Source organism: Bufo gargarizans, chromosome 8, assembly GCF_014858855.1.
Source record: "Bufo gargarizans isolate SCDJY-AF-19 chromosome 8, ASM1485885v1, whole genome shotgun sequence".
NCBI classification, from domain to species: domain Eukaryota; kingdom Metazoa; phylum Chordata; class Amphibia; order Anura; family Bufonidae; genus Bufo; species Bufo gargarizans.
In genome coordinates this window covers 168,301,377-168,327,224 of record NC_058087.1, presented here as the reverse complement: position 1 = coordinate 168,327,224, position 25,848 = coordinate 168,301,377, and the positions used below count along the sequence as shown (strand labels likewise).

At 46.6% G+C, this 25,848-nt stretch overlaps 1 protein-coding gene across 2 annotated transcripts; it reads right to left on the bottom strand.

Moving 5' to 3' along the window:
• Window positions 1-1,827: 1,827 nt before the first annotated feature.
• Window positions 1,828-23,532, bottom strand: SNX8 (sorting nexin 8). 2 transcript variants are annotated; one of them, XM_044303782.1, is made up of 11 exons: window positions 23,460-23,532; window positions 15,796-15,965; window positions 15,026-15,143; window positions 11,341-11,462; window positions 9,117-9,197; window positions 7,139-7,299; window positions 5,566-5,692; window positions 4,206-4,274; window positions 3,965-4,114; window positions 3,549-3,698; window positions 1,828-3,290 (listed from the first exon to the last, which is right to left on the bottom strand). In XM_044303782.1, the coding sequence occupies exons 2-11, from the start codon at window positions 15,934-15,936 to the stop codon at window positions 3,177-3,179; spliced, it is 1,233 nt and encodes a 410-aa protein (XP_044159717.1). In that variant the 5' UTR covers window positions 15,937-15,965; window positions 23,460-23,532; the 3' UTR covers window positions 1,828-3,176. The 2 variants fall into 2 exon arrangements, with proteins under 2 accessions (XP_044159717.1, XP_044159716.1); XM_044303781.1 differs by having other exon boundaries at window positions 23,397-23,531.
• Window positions 23,533-25,848: the final 2,316 nt, after the last annotated feature.

Here is a 25,848-nt window from a genome sequence, read left to right as displayed (position 1 = left end):
CAGGCATACACAAGAGCCTCCATCTTTTTCTTCAATAATGGCCTATCCTGCACTAAATAGGAAAAGAAAAAACTCCAGGAGTGCTTCTTTAATATTAAAGGGGGTATACAGGATTATCAAACAAAAACACAATGCAACAGCACTGTGCGAACACAGAATATATGAACTAATGCTATACTTACTATATGAATAAACGCGAGGTTCTTAGCCAATGTGTTACAGAATCTTTTGTGCCCATCCACCATGGCAAGGTGACCTCTGGATGTGCTTATTGTTTTTTGTCTTTGCAGTGTGGCTGTCTCCAGGTTGGTCTCGCAGTCCTGACTAACCCATCTTTCCCACAGGCTGATTTTAAATTAGTGTAATATAGAGCTTAAGCCTGCTTTCCCTTTATTCCTTGAAGGTCTGCTTCTACCAGTAGACGTATTATACAGAGTGGGTTCCGTATGGAGGCCGGTTGGTGCCAAAAGAGACCACATTTAGCATAGATTCCCATCCAAAAGATCACCTTGCCGAGGTGGATGGGCACAAATTATTTTCATCAAAATATATTTGCCAAGTATCTTACATTCATTCAAATAGTGAGTATAGCATTAGTTCATATATTCTGTGTTGGCAGAGTGCTGTTGCATTGTGTTTGATTTTGTATTTTCAGCCATGGCATTGCACACCTACGCATTAGGATGTGCTCACTTTGTTTTTTGGATTACAAAGACAGAGCAGAGATACCACCTGTGGACAGGTGTCGCGCTGTGCTTGGAAAAAAGAAGCCATGTTTTTCTAGTGCTGTACAACCCTATTGCTTGTCGATCACAGAAATGAAGTGCATTGGATGCATATAATACTTGGATGAGCTGTGCGTCCACTGACACCTAGCAATATTGAAGATTAGGCTATAAACACACTGTTATTTGTAACATGTACGGAATGCATCAGGAAAGCTCTGGATGCACAGATTGTTCTTTTGGCCACCACACTTTCATATAGAGGCATCCTGCAAAAAAAACTAAAACGTATGGCGCATGCAGCTTATGAGCCACATATGCCTCAGACTCGCAAAAATACCAGGTTATGAAAAGAAAGATCCTACATCTACAACACTATAGTTTCTGATCCTGTCCACACATTATCATCCACATGATGGAACTGAAGTGATCTACGATCAGCTTGAGTCTCCACCCAGGGGTCATGAAAGAACTCATCTCCCCTGTAGTACTACTACCACTATTTGTGGTGGCCGAACTTCAATTGATTCGCTCATCATCAATATTTGGTTCAGAGGAAAAAAAAAAAAAAAAACACGTCAGCTATATACTGGGTTACCCCACAATATGACTTATTTCAGTATGTCAATGTAGACTGAAGATATGGTGTTCTCAGCATTGATCCCTTCAAGCATACCCACCAAGAATGAGAGTACCAGCACTGGAATAGATACCATACAGCAACATGTAGCACTCCCTAGGGCATCTGTCAGCAGGTTTGTACCTATGACACTGTCTGACCTGTTACATGTGAGCTTGGCAGCTGAAGGCATTTGTGTTTATGTGCCCACAATGCTGAGAAAAATTATGGTTTAATATATTCAAATGAGCCTCTTGGAGCAACGGGGGCGTTACCGTTACTCCTAGAGGCTCTGCTCTCTCTGCAACTGCTGCACCTTCTCCACTTTGGTTGACAGGGCCAGGTGTGATCATGTTTTCACTGCCTGGTCCTGTCAAAGTGCAAAGGACGTGGCAGCTGCAGAGAAAGCAGAGCCTCAAGGTGTAGGCTCCTAGAGGCTCATTTGCATTTATTAAAACACAATTTTTCTTAGAAATGCGGGCACATATGGACATTGGACCAACACTGATGTCACGTGCGCTTGGCAGCTGAAGACAGGTCAGCCAGTGTCATAGGTACAAGTCTGCTGTAATGATCCTGCACAACCCAGAGCCTAATACTAAGTGCAACGTCAAGCAGCCACCTCAAATTTCCAGCATAAAGATTTACATATGTTAGAGAGATTTGGAATAAATTATATTCGGTTATTTCTCTGCAGATAGAGGACAATAAATTCCTTTATAATAATAATTCTGTAACTAAACTACATATACATGAAGAGGCAGTGGATTTTTCCTATAAGTCTTGCCTTCCTAGATTTAAAATCGCGCACATTATATACTGGCGTGTAAGATCGCTTTACACAGAAATAATGCGCTGCCGTTTTTTTAGTGGTGTTTTTTTTTTCTTTGTGAATTTTTAGTTTTCTTATTTTTTTTTCTTCCTATAGAGGAAAGAGGCCAAATAAAAAAAAAACACCTAATTACAAAAACACCACTCCCAAAAAAAACTGTTACGCGATTAGATTTTTTATGTATTTTCAGCTAATATCTGGTCATTTATTGCAAAAGACCAGGTGCAAAAATGCCACTGTAATTGCGAAAGCGCCACTAAAAGCCTATGTGTGAGCCCATCCTTACACATAGCCCTCTTCTGAACCATTCAGTTGGCACTGCAATAGTGTTTATACAGTAATTCCGCTTGCTCTGGGGTTACCATGGTAGCATCGGCTAATACTCTGCAGTAACATTCTAACCTCCACTCATAAGGAAACATTCATGATTCAGTAACACGTAATAACGTGACCGTATTGTCCATGGCAGGGCATTCAAATGCGGAAATGACCCATGGAACACATCTTAAAGGGGTTACGTACCTTTAAAAAAAATGAAACTCTGTAAAATTTAGAAAAATGTAATTTACCCCTCGTTACTCCCGATCTACAACCTGCTGCAATAATATAAATCTAAGTCTTCTGAGCATGAGCTTCCTGTCATGTGACCTCCACTGCTGTGAATGCAAGCCACATGACAGGAAGTCCATGCACAAGTCTGTTGATGCTACCATGGCAACCACAGAGCAAGCAAAATATTCACATTATGGCAGCAGTAAGGAGAGCAGGAGTGTAGTATATATTAGAAAGTCATTATTTTCACATTTAAATTTACTCAAAATTTGCTGCATTTTAAGTCTGATGTGAAGCTATTACAACCATGAACTTTCTGAAGTGGTTCTTGCATTTAACGGTCAGCACCCCGCTCGCATCTACTATGGGTGTGTGCACGGAATCGCCTTAGGACAAACATATCACGGTCCCAAAATCCCCATTTATATAAATCACACAGAACATTCTACTAGCGAGAGAAGAAATGCCTCTCCTCTGGGGACAATGGTGGGCTAACCAGGCTGGAGGATCCTACAAACAGGCAGTTCAGCTTTGGCTTCAGTTCATTCCAGACTTGGTTCATCTGCGAAGAAAAAAAAAAAAATGCGGAAAATATTAATTAGGAAAAACAAAAATTATGGCTGCTTTCCTTTAAAACACCACACCACCAGTCCACAGGAAGTGTGCAGTACTGCAGCTAAGTCCCATTCATTTCAATGGAGCTGAACTGCAATACCAGGCACAACCTGTAGACAGAAGTGGTGCTGTTTTTGTAAGAAAACACCCATGATTTTCTAATACAGTATAACCCTTTAAACAAGAATATCAATATAAAACTAACCTCCTTGTGTCCCTGAATCTGTGAATTCACAAATGCCCCGAGGATGTGGGAGGTGAGGGGCAGGTAGATGTGGATTAGCTGGGTTTCTTGGTGCAAACAAAACAAGGAAAAATAGTTTCTTAACTCCATGACCATGATTGCGTTCTCTTGCTGGAAAAAAAATAAATAAAAGTTAAGGGGGTTGCCTAATATTACTTAATTATAATATATTTATGACCTATTTGCAAAATAGGCCATTAATATCTGATCTGCAGGGATGGGTCCAATCCACACCTCCGCCAATCAGGCGCCAACGACCCACAAAGAATTCCCCTTCTTATAACTTACCAGCAATTTTATTCAGACTCCGATGTACAACCCAACACCCTCATTTCAGAAATATGTTTAGGACCCAGGGGGCCTTTATATAAGCCCACCTCGACAATACGCGACTCCAGCTGCTCCACAGACTCGGCCTCCTTATTCTGCACGGTGGCGCTGATCATCTGCCTCTTCATCAGGCTGTACTTGTGTAAGGCTTTCTGGTGCTTGTGTAACACCCCCTTCTCGTGCCTCTCACACAGATCCTGCACAGAACAACTCACATATTACATACACCCACGACGGAAGAGTCCTGCCTGATGGCACGTGGTGCACCGGCTGGTGGCCGTCCCTTACCTTGTAAGACTGAAGAAGATCCAGGAACAGATTTAACTTCTCCACCACATCAATTTCTTCCAGTTTACCCTACAAACGGGAAAATAAAATTAAGTACCGTATTTTTCGTCCTATAAGACGCATTCCCCTCCCCCAAAATGGGGGGAAATGTCAGTGGCAAACACCAATATATGGAAGTGCTCATTAGTACAGGAGGACCGGGAAGCAGTGAACGCAGCGCTCCCTGGGCTCTGTACTCACCCCACTTCCTAGTCCTCGGACGCTCGTTGTGCTGTGACTACGCGTAGTGTAAGGACGTCAGCGTGCTGTGACATCACGCTGTGTGCGCGTGGCAGGCTGAACTAGAAGAGTGTGGATGTGAGGAGCGACGGCGGTGGTGTCCGGAGCAGGAGAGGCAAGTTAATTGTTTTTTTAAAGTTTGCTCTGAGCCTGGGGGCTCTGATCTGCGGTCTGCTTGATCAGGCTGTGATCTGAGGTCTGCTTGGGGGTCATTCACATCAGGCTGTGATCTGAGGTCTGCTTGGGGGCTATTTACATTGGGGCTGTGATCTGAGATCTGATTAGGGGTTTAAATTACATTAGGGGTCCGATTGTGGCTATGAGATGAGGTCTGATTAACGTTGGGGGTCCGATTTAGGCTCTGAGCTGAGGTCTGATGAAAATTATTATTTTTATTATTGTCCTCCTCTAAAACCTTGGTGCGTCTTATAGGGCGAAAAATACGGTATGTTTAAGGGGTATTCCCGTCTCCAGGTTTCCCCCTAACAATCCTGAGAATGAAGGGGCCATCAGGACTGGTGGGACACCCACTAATTAAAAGGTCATGCCATACCCCAGTGATATGCCAGCACTTTGGCATAGCCAGGCAAATGTATAGTTATTCCTGTCTTCCAAATGACCAACCATGTGATGCATGGAAGACTGTAGTTGCGAGCAGGGGACCTTCTTCCATGAAATCCAAGTGTCTTAATGGGGGCATATGGACAGGGGTTGTCTTTATGATACAACCCCTTTAACCCTTTATGGTCAACTTATAAACACCGTGCAATCCAGCAGCAGTGGCTGTGATTGCAGACTGTAGCAAAAAAAAAAAAAAAAAATCGCCGATCTCTCTGGTGACCATGACCACAGAAGTGCTCATAATTAAGCATGTGTAGAAGCTCCTGTCCCAGCCACCTCGTATCTGCGCTGCGGCAATGGTCATAACCGCTGGATACAAGCAGTGTATAATGTGATGATAAAATGAATCCAGCCAGCAAAGGAGGCAATATGGACAATACATTAGTAAGTGCCTGGTATTAACTTTCTCTACATGATGAATGCACTTTGCGGAGGTGATACAGCTGTTAGTTATACGTACCTGCTGGGCCGCCTTGTCAGCAAGTATGGTGAACTCAACAGAAAGCCCTTTAAGTGCCTGCTTCAGTGCACCCCAGGAGCTGTGAGCCGCCCAGGAAGGCAGAGGAGTAGTGTCCGAGCCCAAGGCACTAAACAGGAAGAGACGCTTGGTACGGTTAGCACAGAAGATATACCCAATTTAAAAGCTATTTTTGTCCACATTAGTATAAGGGCTCATCTACACGACCGTATTTTTTGTCCACATCTGATCCGCATTTTTTGCGGATCGGATCGCGGATACATTCACTACAGTGGGGCCACAATAGATGCGTGTGTTATCTGCATCCATATGTCTGTCCTGCGGCCCCACAAAAAAATAGACCATGTCCTATTCTTGTCTGTTTTACAGGACAAGGGCAGGACGTTCTGCTGCGCAAAATGCGGCGGTGGTTGTGTTTGCACACTATAAGAAAAAGCACTAGCCTATGTCAACTCCCACGTTCCCAACCACCAAATAGGCTGGCGTTGTTTCCTATGGTGTGCAAGCACAGCCACCTCTGCTGGATTACAGGATGTTCGTAACCATGGAAACGAGCCGTGTATAATGTGATGGAAAAATTAATCGAGGCAGCAAAGGAGGCAATATGGACAAATCACAATACATTAGTAGGTGCCTTGTATTAACCTTCTCTACATGATCAATGCCACTTGCTGAAGTGAGACTACCCCTTTAATTCAAGCCACTTACTAATGCATTGCGATTATCCATATTGTCTCCTTTGCTGGCTGGATTAATTTTTCAATCACATTATACACTTTCATTTCTATGGTTACGACCACCCTGTAATACAGCAGTGATGGACGTGCTTGTACGCTATAGGAAAAAGCGCCAGCCGCTCTGGTGGTCAGGACATCAGGAGTGCGCATAGACTGACACTTTTCCCTATTGCGTGTAAGCATGGCGACCTCTGCTGGATTGCAGGGTGGTTGTAACCATGGAAAAAAGACCTGTATAATGCAATGGAAAAATGAATAAAGCCAGAAAAGGAGGCAATATGGACAATCGCAATACATTAGCAAGTAACTTGAATTAACTTGGTCTACTTGATTAAAAAAAAACACTTTAAGAGCTTTAGGTGCCTATTTCACTAGAAAAAGTAAAAAAAAATAAGTATATTAAACAGTTATTTTTATCATATTGAGAGTAGGTTTTGATAAAGTTTAGGTACACTTTAAGACAATGTGCTCTATTTGGTTTCCAGGACCAAAATTTGGTCCTGAATAATTTTACAATATCCTTGTGTAGGGGCACATAACGGTTTATCAGACTTGATAGGACTTCCTGCATGCAGACACCACTAGGTGGCAATCACCGCACATGGATTCTACCAGCTAGTGCTAAACTCAATGGGAGCTGTATCAATCTGTAAGCAGTGAGCTCCCCCTAGTGGTGACTACAGTTAGCAGCTGTGGCACTGTCTCGGCCAGCAGGGGGAGCAGTTCAGCATCGGGCACCAGTGCAATCCTGTGCCGTCTACGGTAGGTGCACCACTGGTTTCACACACAGCGATGCATTTTACGGTGTACTCCTTTACCTTAGTTCTTTTCCAAAGCCCAGCAGATCCGTGGCGTTATCGATGGCCCGTGACGCCATCCTCTCCGAACGATCCCGCAGTTTGTAGAAGCTGTTGAAGATGTTCCTGATGAGTTCTCTGCTGGCAGCAAACTGAACCTGGATATCGGCGGGGAGGAAATCCTGAGCGAAGCAGAAACACCGGAAACAAAGAGACGTACAAAACATCATCTGCGAGTCATAAAAACACATCCACAGTATTCACAGCTACAAATCATCTGCGTGGACGGGCCTGATGGTCGAAAAAGCACAGGTCATAGGTTCACATGTGCAGGTACTACTGACAGACGGATCACGCATAGGAGAGACACTATGTATATGGCATGCACTAATCCTGCCGATCAGTTGTTTGACGAGGATGCGGCACTCCAGTGAGCGCCACAGCGCTGTCCATTGTGTAGTGGCTGTGCTTGGTATTGCAGCTCAGCCCCATTCACTTGAATGAGATTGTGCCTAGACCATGTGACTAATGAATGTAACGTCACTGGCATAGGAAGAGAGCGCACTGCTCACTGGCCTCTTCAAACAGCTGTATAGACCTCCAATATCAAAATGTTGGACAACCCCTTTAAGGCCTCATGCACATGACCGTTGTGCGTTTTTGTGGTCCGCAAAACACGGATGGCGTCCGTTCGCGTTCCACAATTTGTGGACTGGCACGGACAGCCATTGAGATAACTGCCTATTCTTGTCCGCAAAACGGACAAGAATAGGACAGGTTATATTTTTTTTGCGGACCACGGAACAGAGCAACGGATGCGGACAGCACACTGAGTGCTTTCCGCATCTTTTGCGAACCCCTTGAAGTGAATGGGTCCGCATCAGAGCCGCAAAAACTGCGGCTCAGATGCGGACCAAAAAAACGATAGTGTGAATGAGGCCTAAGGCTTCATGCACACAAACGTTTGTTTCCATCTCCCTTTTTTTTTTTTGCGGATAGGATGCGGACCCATTCATTTCAACAGGTCCGCAAAAAATGCAAACGGCACACCGTGTGCTGTCCGCATCAGTATGTCCATTCTGTAGCCCCGCAAAAAAATAAAATAAATAGAACATGTCCTATTGTCCGTTTAAAGCATTGTTACAATGGATCCACAAAAACCAACAAAAAATAAATAAAAAAATGGTATACGGATGTCATCCATTTTTTTTTTTTGGCGGACTGCAAAACACATACAGTCGTGTGCATGTATTTTGGCTTCCTGCTCCCACATTTAAAGGGCATCTGTCAGCAGTTTTGTACCTATGACACTGGCTGACCTGTTACATGTGTGTTTGGCAGCTGATGACATCTGTATTGGTCCCATGTTCATATGTGCCCGCATTGCTGAGAAACATGATGTTTTAATATATGCAAATGAGTCTCTAGGTGTAACTGCAACGCCCCCATTGCTTCTAGAGGCTCTACTCTCTCTGCAATGGACTGCGCATTCTGCACCCTATTGGCAGATACCTTAGGTGTACTGCCTCAGCAGTTACAGCCATCACCGTCTCCTGTAGACGCGGACATTTGGACATTCTCCAATAGGGACAGGAAAGTGTCGAGCACGAGAAATCACGCTGACAGCATAAGATCCTTTATTTAAGCCATTGTTTGCCCAATTTAATCATTCTGACAACCCCTTAAGACCCTCTCCTGAATGTTCATCTGTTTTAGCAATACTTTTAATTCACCATGGCATAACTGTGGAATCTTAGGACTTTGTGTTGTACTGTTCCTCTATTATTCCTCACGGATATGTGTCAATAAACTCACAACCGGGTGTTACCAATCAAAGGTTGGTGTCCCTACACAGTCTGACACTGTCCATTCCGTACGGACAGAATCAGACATAGCATCCGGCGGACAATTTATCCATACATTTCCAGGGGGAATAACAGAGCAGTGCTCCAAAATGGATATCTGAGATTATACACATAACAAGCCTAACAACACATACCTTGGCCTGCGCAGCAAATGCAGTCGTCATATATTCATCTCCGACCCCGCGGCTGGATTCCCGCATCTTGATTTGCACATCCTGAAGCAGAGAGGAACACAAGGTAATGTGACCCGTAGTTATAATGGAGGAGTCATGGACTTCAAAGAAAAGTACTGCAACACCATGAAACACGTCTCCCACCTCCGTGTACTGCAACCTATAGAGCGTTCAGCTGATGACTGGAGTGACTGTCCCTTCTAGGAGTTAAAAAATGATTAAAAAAAAAAAACTGTACTTACAGGTGGGACTTACCTGCTATTTATTTTCCTCACCTCTTGCTGCTTCTTTGCTTAGCTTTGATCAGGCTGACCTGTTATCTGTGACTACACTTGAGCTACAGTGTCTAGTGGGAGTCCGAGACACGCCTCCTGCCTCATCATTGGTTCAGGCTGCTGCTCTGCCCCTCCCCCCACAGCTCTGTCTCATCTGATTGGCTGCTGTGTATAAACCCAATCCCATTCTCTCCAGGAATATGTATACAAAGTCTAGTCAGAGACCAGTTCACACTGGGACTCTGTTTGGTTCCAATGATGGCACCTGCTAAGAAAGATTCAATCTGCATGGTCCCATAGTCACCTAGGCTTCACAGAGACGCACAGACCCTGCTCTAGCCCCCGTTTTCTGTAGCGACCCCTGTTAAAGGCCGGACAGTTCTCCTGTCATATCTGCTTTCGGATCTTTCATTTGAATATGCTTCTCTGACTTTTTTTACTCTGAATTGTGCTGCTCCTCTGTTATTCCTCTTGGAAATGTATAACAAACGCGACAAGTGATCCTTACCACTGCCACCCTTTAGTAGACTTTATCCGCCGACAAGCAGTTTACCTTCTTTAGGCCTCATGCACACCACTGTAGCATGTCCGGGCCCGTATTGCGGCCTGCAAACAGCGGGTCCGCAATATACTGGTACCAGCAGTATGGTACACCATATCACAGATGCTGACCCTTTCACTTGAATGTTTCCGCAATCCGGAGGATACGGTGCGGAAAGGAGGTATGGATGGGAAGCCCTATAGGGTGCTTCCATGGGTTTTCTGTCCGTGCCTCTGCACCACATGAGGCACAGACCGTCGAATGTGAATCGCGTACCCTATTCAAGTGACGCAGCACGGGTACGGACACCTCACGGTCATGTGCATGACAGCCTTTGTCAACTGTTTAATTCAAACTTGCTTCCCTAAGAACTTTGCACTGTGATGCTCCTCCATGGTTCCTCTTGGAAATGTTTAACAAAGCTGACAGCTGGGTCTTACCATTCTACCTGTCAACAGGGCCTGTGTCTCCTGACAGGTCTGCTTTAGTCAACATTTTCATTAGCACTTGCTTTCAACATTGTGTTGCTCCTCTGTTACTCCTCTTAACAACATGTACACAAATTTTACAGAATTGACAGTTTTACCATTCCACCTGCTAATAGTCCGTGTCAAACAGTTGGACATTCTCCAAACAGTGCTGTCCAACATCTATAGGGAAAACTGCCCTTTCCAGGAGGAATAATAGAGAAACAACCTAACACAGTTCTCAGATAACAACGCTGGAGAATCTTATTTTATTTACTAAAACAGACATGTCAGAGGTGGTGACAGGTCCTCTAGAAGGCCATGTTCACACCACCGCTAGTTATTTCTGGTGTTCTGCTCTGTCAGAGGAGCAGAACAATGAAAGTAATGAACGTGCCGGTTTCATATAACTGGAACCAAACAGAGCCTACTGACTATAATGGGGTCCGTTCCGTTTCCAGTCTGGATGTCACTTTTTAGGGGGGTTGGGGCAGAGCTTGTTTTTTTTATCCCGGAAGAATCTGCGTCTGGGCCTCCGCCAATGTGAACAAGGCCCAAATGGAATGCCGCATGAAGACAACCCCTGTGCTATTAGGGCACGCGGAAATCATACCGGGGTACCTGCGGCTCCAGACCCTTCACTATGGGCCAAAACCTGTGACTCCAGAACCTAGAACCTGCTGGCCAGAACCTACAACCTGTGACTCTAGAACCTGCAGCTCCAGACTCTTCACTATGGGCTAGAACCTATGACTCCAGAACCTAGAACCTGCTGGCCAGAACCTACAACCTGTGACTCTAGAACCTGCAGCTCCAGACTCTTCACTATGGGCTAGAACCTATGACTCCAGACCCGAAAACCTGACAAACGCAGCCTGTCCATGTACCTGTGTAATACTCACCTGGCCATTGTATGACAGGAATATGCTCACGAGGGAGTCATCCCAGAAAGAGGGATGCCTGGCAACTAAATTGATGAACCTCTTTAACGCCCGTCTCCGAGATTCTATAAATTCACGGTCAGCTGAGGAAATACAAAGAAAACGAGAATGAGCCGCGTATACCCGTAACAAAGGGGAGGGCTCTGCATGCAGGTATAGCGCATGCGCAGCATTCTCCCGAACTGGGACCCACACCCAGCAGACATTTATGTCATATCCCATCGATGTGCCATAAATATCCAGGTTTGAATATCCCTTTAACCTCCAGCTGTTGTAAAACTATAACTCCCAGCATGCCGAGACTGCCTACAGCAGGGCATGGGGGGAGTTGTAGTTTTACAACAGCTGGAGAGCCGCAGGTTGGCCATGCCTGCCATATATCATACCACGAGAGTGAAGCTGTCTGAGCATAGAAGTCCCTACAAAGATTCACCAGACACAGCGCCACTCTGTTATGGCAGTTCAGGATTGTACAAAGAAAAATGGCTGCCTTCTTCCAAAAAATTTCCACACCTCTCCGTGGGTGGTGTATGGTATTGGGTAGAGATGGGCGAATTTCATATTTTGCCTTTAGGAGGCATTCCGTCATAATAGAAGTCTATGGGCTGCAAAACGGATCCGTCCCGTTTCCATTATGCAGGGGAGTCCGGGACAGATCCGTTATGCAGGCTATAGACTTCTATTATGACGGAATGCCCTTAGAATTGCGTTATGGTCTGTGGTAACCGAATCCATAACGAAATTCTGCTTTTACCACCAAATGAAGCGTGAACGACTTTCAGAACATGAAATTCGGTCATCTCTAGTATTGGGCTACGGCTACAAGGCGACACTTGTCGCGGCCAGGATCGATAAGCAGCGGTGATCCTATAGAAATAAATGGGATCACTGCTGCTCAGCGATACTGGCACCTTGTAGCCCTAGCCTTAGGGTCCATTCACACGTCCGTAGTGTATTGCGGATCCACAGAGGTGTGAATGGACCCTTACAGTTCAGCCTCATTCACTTCCATGGAGCTCAGCTGCAGTACCAGGCACAAACACTGGACAGGAGAGGCGCTGTTTCTGGAAGAAAGCTTCTAATCTTGGAGAATATTACTTTCTAATACTAGGATACCAGAAGACTATTTTATTTCTAATTCTTAGTCACCAAAATCCCCTAATTCTCAGTTCCCTTTATGTTAATTTGCGGTTATAGATACGTGAAATACTTGGAATTTTTTTTAATTTATAATTAAGGCACACAGGGGGATTCAGCAATCACAGAAGACAGTTTTTGGTATCCTGCCCCATCCCCTCAGGTCCTGCACAAGGCAATACGCTGGCCTTCATTTTCTAAAACACTCTACTTGCCCATAGCAACCAATCAGAGCACAGCTTTTATTTTTCCAGAGCAATTTAGGAAATGAAAGCAGGGCTCTGATTAGTTGCTATAGGCAACAGAGGCAGACTTACCAGTAGAGTGTTTTCAAAAATGATACCCATTGGGTGAAATTTCTCAAAACTGGTGTAAAGGAAAACTTCCTTAGCTGCCCATAGCAACCAATCTGATTCCACCTTTTATTTTTCAAAGGAGCTCTGAAAAATGAACGGTGGAATCCGACTGGTGGCTATGGGCAACTAAGCCAGTTTTCTTTTACAATTGTTGGGAGTCAACGGGCAGCATATGCTTCAGTCTGAGGGATATGTCAGGAAATCTTCCTGACGAATCTCTTCCATCAGAAGTATATACTGTATATCAAAACTGGTGTAAAAGGAAAACTGCCTTAGTTTCCCCTAGCAACCAATCAGATTCCACCTTTTATTTTTCAGAGCTGCTTTGGAAAATGAAAGGTGGTATCTGATTGGTTGCTAGGAAAACTGGCTTAGCTGCCCCTAGCAACCAATGATATTCCACCTTTTATTTTACAGAGCTCCTTTGGAAAATGAAAGGTGGAATTTGACTTGTTGCTAGGAAAACTGGCTTAGTCACCCATAGCAACCAATTAGCTTGCACCTTTTTATTTTCTAAAGGAGCTCTAAAAAAATGAAAGCTGGAATCTGATTGGTTGCAACTAAGCCAGTTTTCCTTAATCTCCCCCATAATCTTTATTATTACATGAGACAGTGACGTGTCCGCGTGCAAGCTTATCCACTCTGTCATCCACAATTAACCCCACAATAGCAGACACCCCTTTTTAAAGGGTTAACCCCCGCTTCCGCTAATTAAGGCCCTGTGATCCTCCGAAAAAGGAGCCATCTGAGAATTTTGACATTTCCCCTTTGAAGTGCCAGAAAATAAACCGTTATCTCTTCTGCGGCGGCTGTAATTGAGCACGTTACGACTATCTGCCTTCACATCAGCCCTGATCAAAGGAGGAGAAGCAGCGACTGTGACAGTCCCATCGCCGCTCATCTCCTAATCCAGCCTTCATATCCTTCCTAACAAATCTATGCCGTTTCATAAAAGGACAAAAATAACCTTCGTTCTTCTCGAAGGGTTTCATCTAATTGAAAAGAGCAGATCTGAAGCCGTGTCACTCCAGGCGCTGCTTTGTAGGAAGAAAAAAAAAAAAAAAAAATGTATATTTAGACTACGCTTGACAGGTTCTCTTATTTTCCCACCATTATGAAATCCGAAACATTTGACAACCATAGTATTATAGAGCAGTCTACGCCAAGCTCCCAAAAAATTCTTAGTAAACTTCGTAAATTTGACTTCATATATTATAATAAAATACCAGGATTAAAAGGGGTTGTTTTATAATAGACCATCCCTTTAACAGAAGAGTGGCCATGGGGAGACCCCTGACAATTGCTGATTTTGTCATGGGACGCTGCAATCAGCCTGGGCAATGTAACATCACGTTCAAATCAATGGCCGACCACGCAGATTTGTGCCCATGACACTGGCTGACCTGTTACATGTGCACATGGCAGCTGAAGGCATCTGTGTTGGTCCCATGTTCATATGTGTCCGCATTGCTGAGAAAAAGGGTGTTTTAATATATGCAAATGAACCTTCAGGAGCAACAGGGGCGTGTCCATTACACCTAGAGGCTCTGCTCTCTCAGCAACTGCTGCACCCTCTGTACTTTGACAGGACCAGGCGATGTAAACGTGATCACGCATGACCTTGTCAATCAAAGTGCAGAGGGCGTGGCAACTGGAGAGAGAGCAAAGCCTCTAGGTGTAATGGCAACACCCCAGTTGCACCTAGAGGCTCATTTGCATATAATAAAACATCCTTGTTCTCAGCAATGCAGGCACATATGAACATGGAACCAACACAGATGCCACGCCGTCTGCACTTTGATTGACAGGGCTATTATTAGAGAAATTATAAAGAAATCCAAAAAGTTACGCTTAGGAAGGGTATGCTGAAGGGGTACATGCACCCAGCCTCGCTGTTCACACAGTCCTATCTACCAGTCCACAGAAATTCTGTCACTTTTGGAATCCCCTACTAAAAAATCCCCTGGGGAGTAAAAAAAAAAAAAAAAACAGATCTGTATTTCTGCCAACCAGTAATATTTGCATACACTGCTTTATAGAAAACCGGGCCTGTGCATACAGGATGCTGTGACCCCTGGGACTTGTACAGAGCACGAAGGGTAACAGGAATACACTCAATGGGGTCAAACAGGAGGCTTAAATAGTAGTGGTACCTCCGAGCATCCTTTTTGGCGGCAGAGCCGGAACCATCCGGTAGGGGTACTTCTGTAACAGCATCTCCTGGAACATGACAAAGTCGTTGTATCTTCTGTACACCGAAGTTTTAAAGAACTGCAAAGGGACCGCAACAGTGTTAAAGTCAACAGAAGGCGACATCACCAAAAAAATTTTTTTTTTTTATTAAATTGCTGTTACGTTTACCGGTGTTCCGGTCCCACTTGTCGACATTCTGTTTGACGGGTGTCACGTGTGCCGTTGCAGCCAACGACTGGCTGCAGAGGCGACATTTCCATCCATGTGGCATGTCACTGGGTCGTGTGCCGCATAGCACATGGCTGCAACGGCACACAAATCCGGATGTTGACAAGCGGGACTGGAGTACGTCAGAGCAGCGGGGGATCAAAGGAGCAGGAATCCAGGGGCGAGGAGCAGGTAAGACTATGTTTACATCTCCGTTAGGGATGATCCGGCATAAATGCTGACTGTCAGCCGACAATAAAAACGCTGCATGCGTCATTTACGCTGGAAAGCGGTTGGATCACCGCTGGATCCCATAATAGTCTATAGGGTTAGGGTGATCTGCTAAATCCGGCAATGCCGGAACTGGTGAACGCCGGCAGGCTGTGCTCTGCCGGAAACAGTATTGGTATTAAAAGTAGACGAATAAGACGAATAAGAAACCGTGAAATTAATATCCTGGTGGAAATGCAGCTATAATAGGATTTACAAGCAATATAATACCGCACTGCAAGCGTTCTCGTACCTGGCTGGACACCTCGTATTCCACGTGCTTCAGGAACAAGCCTTTCTTCTCAGGGATGAGCTCCACCTGCACGGTATCATGACCCAGGAGCTCCTGCAAAGTATGGGGCAGCATCAGAGGACTTCCCTGGGTCACCTCCATAGCGCAGCATTCAGGGAGACGCTTGACACCTGCAAGACGACACCATGTCATTTTTCTGATCCCGTCACCGCCAAGCATGTAATACAATATTCTGATATTATTCTGGTAAGGAGCTCGGAATTAAAAGGGGGGGGGGGGGGGGGGGAAGCACAAACAACACTTACCGCCTATCTACAGATAAGAGGGGGTGACCGCTGGGATCACAGGGATGCTCAAGTCAAGGAAGTAGTGCATATGCGAGACTGCCACTCCATTTATTTACATAGGACTGCTAGAGATAGCCGAGCGCTGCACTAAGTAGTCACGTGACTGGAGAGGTGGTCACGCGTATCACTCTCACGTAGGGGACCAGAGAACCCTCATAATGTAGGGCTCATAGCGATCAGACCCACCAGCCTTTGGAGAGGTGATAAACGTTGGTCGTGGGCTAACCCCTTTAAAGGGCATCTGTCAGCAGTTTTGTACCTATGACACTGGCTGACCTGTTCCATGTGCGCTTGGCAGCTGAAGACATCTGTATTGGTCCCATGTTCATATGTGCCCGCATTGCTGAGAAAATGATTTATTATATGCAAATGAGTCTCTAGGAGCAAGGTCTGAGGGGGAGGAGCCAAACAAACATGACACATTCACCAAGGACAAGATCTTTGTCTGGCTCCGCCCCTTGATAAGGTCTGTAAACAGCGCCATTTCATAGGAAATGGACCACCAGCATCCGTTTCTGGACCCTAGGATCCCTCTATCTGGATGCAACTACATGAGCTGCAGATTTCACCGTTGCAATCCATCGAATAGAAATCTGCAGCAGGCTGGATTATTTTCAGCAGCGTGTGAATGGGGTTTTGTAGAACCCCATAGGCCGTCCAGGACTGACAACCGTAGACACAAATTACATGGAATTACACGTTCCCGCGAATCAGGAGGTCAAATTTTCTCTTAGCTCATCGGAGAGGAAGGGGAATTTAGCAAAACACAGCAGAAAACCCAGTAATTGCTTTTTCTTGGGTAGGAAGGAAAGTCTCGAGGAGTCCTGAAGAAGGTTTGGGTTACTGCCAATGACAATGAGATGACAGCATTAAAGGGGTTCTCCAGAATTAGACACACAAGCCTTCCACCGCTGTCCGTTGGTTGTGTGCGGTATTGCAGCTCAGCTCATGGGAGTCAATACCGCATACAAATTGGGGACAGGGGTGGCGGTGCTGTTTACGGAAGAAAGAAGCCATGTTTTTCTAATATTAAACAACCCCTTTAAATTAGGGAACGGGTATAATTAGTAAACGCTCATATAAACCGATCGCCTGGTCTGACATGTTAGGCCACTTTTACTCTGTATTTACAGCGTACATTTCCCATATACATCAAGGAAAGCTTTCAGCGCATGCGTCAAATGAAACCCTTGGCGCCATTCACCTGACAGGGGGCCAACAAGGTGTCCTTTTGCTCTTCATGGAGATGGTATATGTCAGGATACTACTTTATTTTCATTTGCTGTATGAAAGGGAATTAAATTAAAAGGGAACCTGTCACAGGGATTTTGTGTATAGAGCTAAGGACATGGGTTGCTAGATGGCCGCTAGCACATCCACAATACCCAGTCCCCATAGCTCTGTGTGCTTTTATTGTGTAAAAAAAAAACCGATTTGATACATATGCAAATTAACCTGAGATGAGTCCTGTAGGTGAGATGAGTCAGGGACGGGACTCATCTCAGGTTAATTTGCATATGTATCAAATCGGGTTTTTTTTTACACAATAAAAGCACACAGAGCTATGGGGACTGGGTATTGCGGATGTGCTAGCGGCCATCTAGCAACCCACGTCCTCAGCTCTATACCCAAAATCCCGGTTCCCTTTAAAATAAATTTTTTCAATGGCTGTCTATAGACACTGGATGCCACTGACCATACAGTACCAACATATGCCGTTAATGGACACCGCAAAACGCCCTGTGAATAGAGCTGTAGAGCTCATTTAAATAGCGGATTTCGGCATGTATTTGGAGACCTATTGCTCCTTGGTAGCCCATGTTGGTGTAAAGGAAAACACGTCCGCAATTCTGTTCCGCATTTTGCGGACTCATTCATTTCTATGGGGTCACAAAATGTGCTGCCCGAATCCGGAATTGCGGATAAGCAACTAAGCAGCTGTGGCGATGCGGGGACCCGGAGCATCGCAGGGAGCAGGGTAAGTATATTTAATATGGGGGGGCCCGGCATGTGGGGGAGCTTTTTATAGGATTGGATAATCCCTATAAGGCCCATTCACACGAACGTATATTTCACATGGACACATTCATCTTTATGTGGCCGCAAAGATGCGGACAGCACACGGTGGTTCTGGGGCCCCTCAAAAAAAGACAGCAAAAACGGATACGGTTGTGTGAATGAGCAGGCAGGCCAACATCATCCCCCAGAATCTGCTTACCCATTCTGCACCAAAAAGGGACAGACCAGAAGAAAGATGGGTACACATATTAAAGGGGTTATCCAGAAAATGATAACTATGACCTATCCTCAGGATAGGTTATCATTATCACATCTGGGGGGGTCCAAGTCCCAGCACCTCCGTCGATCAGCTCCTTTGGGGAGCGGCGGCGATCACCAGAGCTCCGTACTCCCAGCAGCTTACCAAGCACAGCGCCATACATTGTATAGTGGCTGTACTATTCACTTCAATGGGGCCGAGCTGCAACTAGGCCACGTGACCGATGTACGGTGACATCACTGGCCTTGGAAGAGGCCGCAGAAAGCCTGGCCTTTCCTAACAGCTGATCGTGGGTGTGGGACACCCGCCGATCAGATAATAATGACCTATGCTGAGGATAGTAAGTCCAATAGGTCGGCACTGCAGGTAAATGATTCGTGGTGCTCGCGTCCTAGGATTGGCATCCCACGAAACAAGAACAGAAAGGACTGGCACTCGACTGTAAGTTGTCTGCAAAATTTCTTATTTATTGCCACATAATCCTGTGACGCGCTTTCGACGCTCGCAGGTGTTTTTATCAGATAGCTGTTTGATAAAGACACCTGCGAGTGTCGAAACGCGTCACAGGATTATGTGGCAATAAACAAGAAATTTTGCAGACAACTTACAGCGAGTGCCAGTCCTTTCTGTTCTTGTCTATGCTGAGGATAGGTCATCCATATATACTGCCTGCCCAACTCCATTTGGATCAAGGGCTCGTGCGCACAACTGTATGTAATTTGCAGTCCGCAAAACATGGATCTGCAAAAAAAACGGATGACATCTGTGAAACGTCCGTGTTGCATCCGGAACGGAAACGGAAGAGAAATACGTTCGTGTGCATGAGCCCTAAAAGTGTGTCCTACGCGGCTGTGTCTGGTGTAACAAGGAATTCCCTGGTGACAGATTCCCTTTAAATTAACCTCTTTATATATTTTGGGCTTTGTGTTCTGGGAAACTCCTGACCCTGAAAACTAAGATTCGTGAGCCATCCCGGTTATTACAGTCACGTTCCTCCTGGTGACAGAGTCCGCTGACCTGTGCAGAGACAGACGAGTGAACCTTCTACAGTGGAAGATGATGATTACCTGCGGAGTTCCTCCCCTAGGATATATTCTGGATGTGTGGGGGGGGGGGGGGGTAAGGCACAGATGACTGATGATTAATACTGGTGAATACGCCATTCCTCACACTGCCGTACTGGCCACCCACTCAGCATTACTAATTAGGGATAAGCCGGCCCTACCCACGGGATGAAAGCCATTTTGGTTGATCATTTGATGACAACAAGATCTGCTAGATTTTTCGGCCATTGTACGCCATAGGCTGGGCTCACATCACGTTTTATGCCCCAGTTTGACGTATAGGTAAAACGCAGCACACCACGTTCTTGTATCCTGCACAGTCCGGTTAAAAAATAAATATAATATATACTTTTCTTTTTTCTTACCATTATAATAAAAACGTAAAGTATACTTTTTCCCCCCCAATGGCACTCTAAGGTGAACTAATGCCACTGTACGGGACCAGGCAGTGTAAACGTCATCACGCCTGGCCCTATCAATTCAAGTGCAGAGGGCGCGGCAGACGCAGAGAGAGCGGAGCCTCTAGGTGTAATGGTCACGCCCCCTGTTGCTCCTAGAGGCTCATTTGCATATACTTAAACATAATTTTTCTCAGCAATGCGGACACATATGAACATGGGACCAACACAGATGCCTTCAGCTGCCAAGTGCACATGGAACAGGTCAGTCACAGATACAAAACTGCTGACAGATGCCCCCTAACATTCAGTCCAGAAATCCAATTCTGTTCTTCGGCCATAATTATAGACAGAGTTACGAAGGCCGGCTACACCTGTCATTACCCTCTATGCCAAATCCCGCCGTGGGCGGAGGCCCCCCGAGAAGACGGCTCCGTATTTATACAGGCTTTACAAGTTAACAAGGCTTCTTTTCATATGGGCAGGTCTGGGAGGAAATGAGGAGCTCGGCTCATAAACCTCAAGTCCAGACTGAGATCTGACACGCCCCAAGGGAATGGTGCGCTATATACGGTAATATATATATATCTCGTTACAGCCAACCCCTCCCCCGCCTCACTGGACACGAGAGGTCTCGTAACGCCCCCATTCTGTTGGCAGCCAATACAAGGTATAGATAGATGGTGTCTGTATAGGACAGGGGTGGGGAACCTTTGTCACTAAAGCTGCTGTGGAACTACAACTCCCAGCATTAACAGTTGCTCAGCTCTTCTTGTAACTCCCATAGATATGAATGAAGCATATTGGGGATTGTAGTTCCCCAGCTGGAGTGTCAATGGTGGCTGATCCCTGAGGGGGTGCAGAGGCTGCGGTTGCACTGGGCCCTGGGCCTTGAAGGAGCCCAAACGGTCCCTCTGTCTCACTCCGCAATAAATAGGTCTGCATCCGTGATGCGAGGAGCCCATGGCTGATGCCCGCATATTGCGGACCCGCTGTTTGCATGAGGCCTAGATTTTCTATCAGGACCCAGAGCGTCATATTACACCTCTGGATGATGGTCCATGCGTGCTCACTGCTGCCGATCAATGGCGGACCCCAGTGCTTTTATCAGGTAAGGTTTTTTTTGGTTTTGTTTTTTTGTGGGGGCAAATCACAAGCCAATCATATGGATTTCATGCAATATAAAGCATTAAGGGGCTCTACAGAATTAGAGAAAGATGGCAGCTTTCTTCCAAAAACAGCGCCACTGCTCTCCACAGGTTGTTTGGAGTATTACAGCTCAGCACCGTTCACTTTAAAGGGGTCAATACAAGGCACTTACTAATGTATTTTGATTGTCCATATTGTCTCCTTTGCTATCGGAAAAAGCACCAGCCTCTCTGGTGGCCAGGACTGTGCGAGTGTGCATAGGCTGGTGCCTTTTCCTATAGTGTGCAAGCACGACCACCACTGATGGATCGCAGGGTGGTCGTAACCATGGAAACGAGCAGTGTCTAATGTGATGGAAAAGTGAATCCAGCCAGCAAAGAAGACAATATGGACAATCACTATACATTAGTAAGTGGCTTGTATTAACCTTATCTACAGGATCAATGCCATCTGCTGAAGTCCCACAATCCCTTTAATAGAGCTGAGCTGCAATACCGTACGCAGCCTATGATCAGGTGTGACGCTGTTTTTGGAATAAATCAGCCGTGCTCTTCAACCCCTTTAACTGTCCTAAGCTCCTGAGGGTACAGATGGCGACATTGCACATAATGATTGTCACAGTCACAAACCCCCCCCCCCCCCCAAAAAAAAAAAACTTGATGGATTGTGTCACAGGCCGCAAGTCGCCCGTTTTTTAGGGGACAACTACACAGCAATCTTAGTGACACATTGCGTCCTGGCATCACACTGTAGCAGGGCAACCACAGAAATTAATCGGGTCGCAGCGCAACTGACACAAATGGCGCAACCGCAGAATCGCAAAACATCCAAACCGGTCGGATTTTTTTTGCAATTCTGGGATCACAGTCGTGGCACATGTGACCCCATTCATTTCTATGGCTGCCCTGTGATACCTGGGCGCGACACCTTTCACACAAGCAAAATCACCGTGTCCGTACTCCATTGACTTTAATGTAAAGTCACTTGGCGGTTTTTTCATAGCTCTAAAATAGTCACAAGACAGCAAGCTGCATACCCTTAAAGATTTTATTAAATGAGCGGCGCACAGGGGACAGGGCACCCGCAGGGTCAGGAGAAGCGGCGCACAGGGGACAGGGCACCCGCAGGCTCAGGAGATAAGCGGCGCACAGGGGACAGGGCACCCGCAGGCTCAGGAGGTAAGCGGCGCACAGGGGACAGGGCACCCGCAGGCTCAGGAGGTAAGCGGCGCACAGGGGACAGGGCACCCGCAGGCTCAGGAGGTAAGCGGCGCACAGAGGACAGGGCACCCGCAGGCTCAGGAGGTAAGCGGCGCACAGGGGACAGGGCACCCGCAGGCTCAGGAGGTAAGCGGCGCACAGGGGACAGGGCACCCGCAGGCTCAGGAGGTAAGCGGCGCACAGGGGACAGGGCACCCGCAGGCTCAGCACAGGGGACAGGGCACCCGCAGGCTCAGGAGGTAAGCGGCGCACAGGGGACAGGGCACCCGCAGGCTCAGGAGGTAAGCGGCGCACAGGGGACAGGGCACCCGCAGGCTCAGCACAGGGGACAGGGCACCCGCAGGCTCAGGAGATAAGCGGCGCACAGGGGACAGGGCACCCGCAGGCTCAGGAGGTAAGCGGCGCACAGGGGACAGGGCACCCGCAGGCTCAGCACAGGGGACAGGGCACCCGCAGGCTCAGGAGATAAGCGGCGCACAGGGGACAGGGCACCCGCAGGCTCAGGAGGTAAGCGGCGCACAGGGGACAGGGCACCCGCAGGCTCAGGAGGTAAGCGGCGCACAGGGGACAGGGCACCCGCAGGCTCAGCACAGGGGACAGGGCACCCGCAGGCTCAGGAGATAAGCGGCGCACAGGGGACAGGGCACCCGCAGGCTCAGGAGATAAGCGGCGCACAGGGGACAGGGCACCCGCAGGCTCAGGAGATAAGCGGCACACAGGGGACAGGGCACCCGCAGGCTCAGGAGATAAGCGGCGCACAGGGCACCCGCAGGCTCAGGAGATAAGCGGCGCACAGGGGACAGGGCACCGCAGGCTCAGGAGGTAAGCGGCACCATCATTTTTACTATCGGGGCGCCTGTCATACACTGCAATATATCTACAGAATAGTATCATTGCTGCAGGTAAACATTCCCAGCAAACTGCCAATCCAATGCTAAAGTTCATCAGTAACGACCAGATCCGATCTTCTCCCATAGACGCAGCGATTTATTTCACAATCAGATCGTCACCAACCCTCACTGCCTCTATTATTCAGTGAACCTCACATCTCATTGCAGAGCAAGGATTTATTTTAGCATAAAGAACTTTGAAGAAGTGTTCACCCCCTTGACCCATCCTCCCCCCGCCTTCTTCAGCACACTTACTTCCAGTAACGAAGATGTTAATGCACCCGATGACGTCACTGCTGTCTACCTCGCGGAGCTCACCTGTAGTAAGCGTCTCCCTGCTGCTCACTCTCTAGCAGCATTGAGCTCCGGGCCCAGTCATGTGATGACTCCCTCCCCTTGCCCGCCTCCTCTGTACCATGTGACTTCCTTCCCTTAGTAACGGCCCAAACAGGCTGGTAGAACTGGCGGAAGCGGCTTCTTACCAGAAGTTGTCAGCGTCAGCGACGTCCGTACGTAGTTTTATGTAGGATATTCTTACACATGCGCAGTCGCGATTGTGGTGTATTTTTTTTTTATACAGATTTTGAAGCAGTAGCGAGTTGGACTTGTGGTAGTGAGCAGTCTGCAGACATTATTATTCTTACAGTAAAAATGGAAATTCATCAAAACTGGTGTAAAAAATACAGGCTTACTAGCCTATAGCAACCAATCAGATTCTACCTTACATTTTTCAGAGCTCCTTTGGAAAATGAACGGAAGGATCTGATTGGTTGCTGTGGGCAACTAAGTCTGTTTTCCTTTACACCACCATGGGCTACCAAGAAGTAATAGATCTCGAAATACGTGCCATTTGAACGTGCCCTATTTTCCAGAGCTCCTGGTATCTGATTGGTTGCTAGGAAAACTGATAGTTGCCCCTAGCAACCAATGAGATTACACCTTTTATTTTACAGAGCTCCTTTGAAAAATGAAAGGTGGGATCTGATTGGTTGCTATGGGCAACTAAGCCAGTTCTACATTAAACCAGTTTTGATAAATCTCCTCCACTGTGTCTATCATACATATGAATATGTTTCAAATTACAAAGAAAAAAAAAGCTACTTTCTTCCAGATACAGCGCCACTCATGACCCATAGGTTTTGTCAGCCTATAGACAAAACCGGCACTGTGTCTAGAAGAATTAGGCCGAATGCACACCATGTTCCGCGGCCGAGAGCGGTCCGTGGTAACACGGGCTGGATTTCTGTTCAGAGCAGGAGCCCACGGCGTCATTGGTTGCTATGACACAGTGCGCTTCCTGCTGCCGCCGCATTACAGTGCTACGCTGGTATAGATCATACCAGTGTATCACTGTACTGCGGCGGCAGCAGGAAGCGCATTCGGCCTAAGGGTCCATTCACACGTCCGTTGTTTCTTTCCTGATCTGTTCCGTTTTTTGCGGAACAGATCTGGACCAGATCTGTACCCATTCATTTTCAATGGGTCCTGAAAAAAAATCTGACATTGTGTGAAAATGAATGGGTCCAGATCTGTTCCGCAAAAAACGGAGCAGATCAGGAAAGAAACAACGGACGTGTGAATGGACCCTTAGATGCATAATAGTGTCATTTATCACATTTTCTTTGATCTGCTCACTTAGATGGCCGCACATGCACGGCTTCGTCCTCCAACTGCTTTCTGAGCTGTCCTAGGGAGAGAGCTGCAGCAGAAAGGACACTCCCCCCCATGGATCTGTGGACCCATGTGAGGTACAGGGCTGGGTCTAGCTTTGTTAAAAAGAGTTTGAAATGTACTATATGATGTCTGATTTTCACCTGCAGAAGGAAGTTTCCAATAATCTTCCCCCTCAAAGTTGCACGGATTGGCCGCTCTTGGACCTGGTCACATCACGCACCTCTTTACTGAATTCCTATATCCGCCGAGGTTTCCGGTGTGGTCTATGGATGGCCACGTCACATTTACAGCCGGGGATGGGAAGATGCTTGGAAGGGGCTAGAAGTACTTATCTCTCTGGTGCAGGAGCAGAAGAAGTGGATTCAGGAGTCTGAACATGCGCAGCACTGCTCCCAATGACTGCGCTGTAGTAACAAGCTCCCTCCACTATAAGCTGACGGCGCTGTGTAGTCCCAGCAGTGTGGAGCCGGTACCGGAGCTTCACCTTACAGCTGAGCGGCTTTGCAGGGTGTCAGACCCCTGATTATCGGCTAGTGATTACCTATCCTGAGAATAACGGATGACATCCTTGTGACGTCCGTGTTACATCAGTTTTGTTTTTTTTGCGGATACAGTGAAACAAGAATAGGACATTTTTTTGCGAAATGGACTTGCCGATATAGGCCTCATGCACCTTTGTTTTGGTCCGCATCTGAACCGCAGTTTTTGCGGCTTGGAAGCGGACTCATTCACTTCAATTGGACCGCAAAAGATGCGGACAGCACTCCATGTGCTGTCCGCATCCATTGCTCCGTTCTGTAGTCCGTAAAAAAAAATACAACCTGTCCTATTCTTGTCCGTTTTGCGGACAAGAATAGGCAGTTATATTAATGGCTGTTCGTGCTGTTCTGCAAATTGCGGAACGCACACAGACAACATCATTGTTTTGCGGACCGCAAAACACACAACGGTCGTGTGCATGAGGCCATACGGAAATGGAGTGTTCCGTTTTTTTGTGGCACCATTGAAATGAATAGTTCTGCATACTGGCAGT

Bases quoted from the DNA above. Each gene is read 5' to 3' on its own strand.
- SNX8 (XM_044303782.1), bottom strand. From the start codon at position 15,936: ATGGAGGTGACCCAGGGAAGTCCTCTGATGCTGCCCCATACTTTGCAG. The intron at 9,198-11,340 runs GTGAGTATTACA...TCTCTGCTTCAG, and splicing joins TCCTGTCATACAATGGCCAG to GATGTGCAAATCAAGATGCG. The intron at 3,291-3,548 runs GTTAGTTTTATA...TTTTCTTCGCAG, and splicing joins AGATTCAGGGACACAAGGAG to ATGAACCAAGTCTGGAATGA.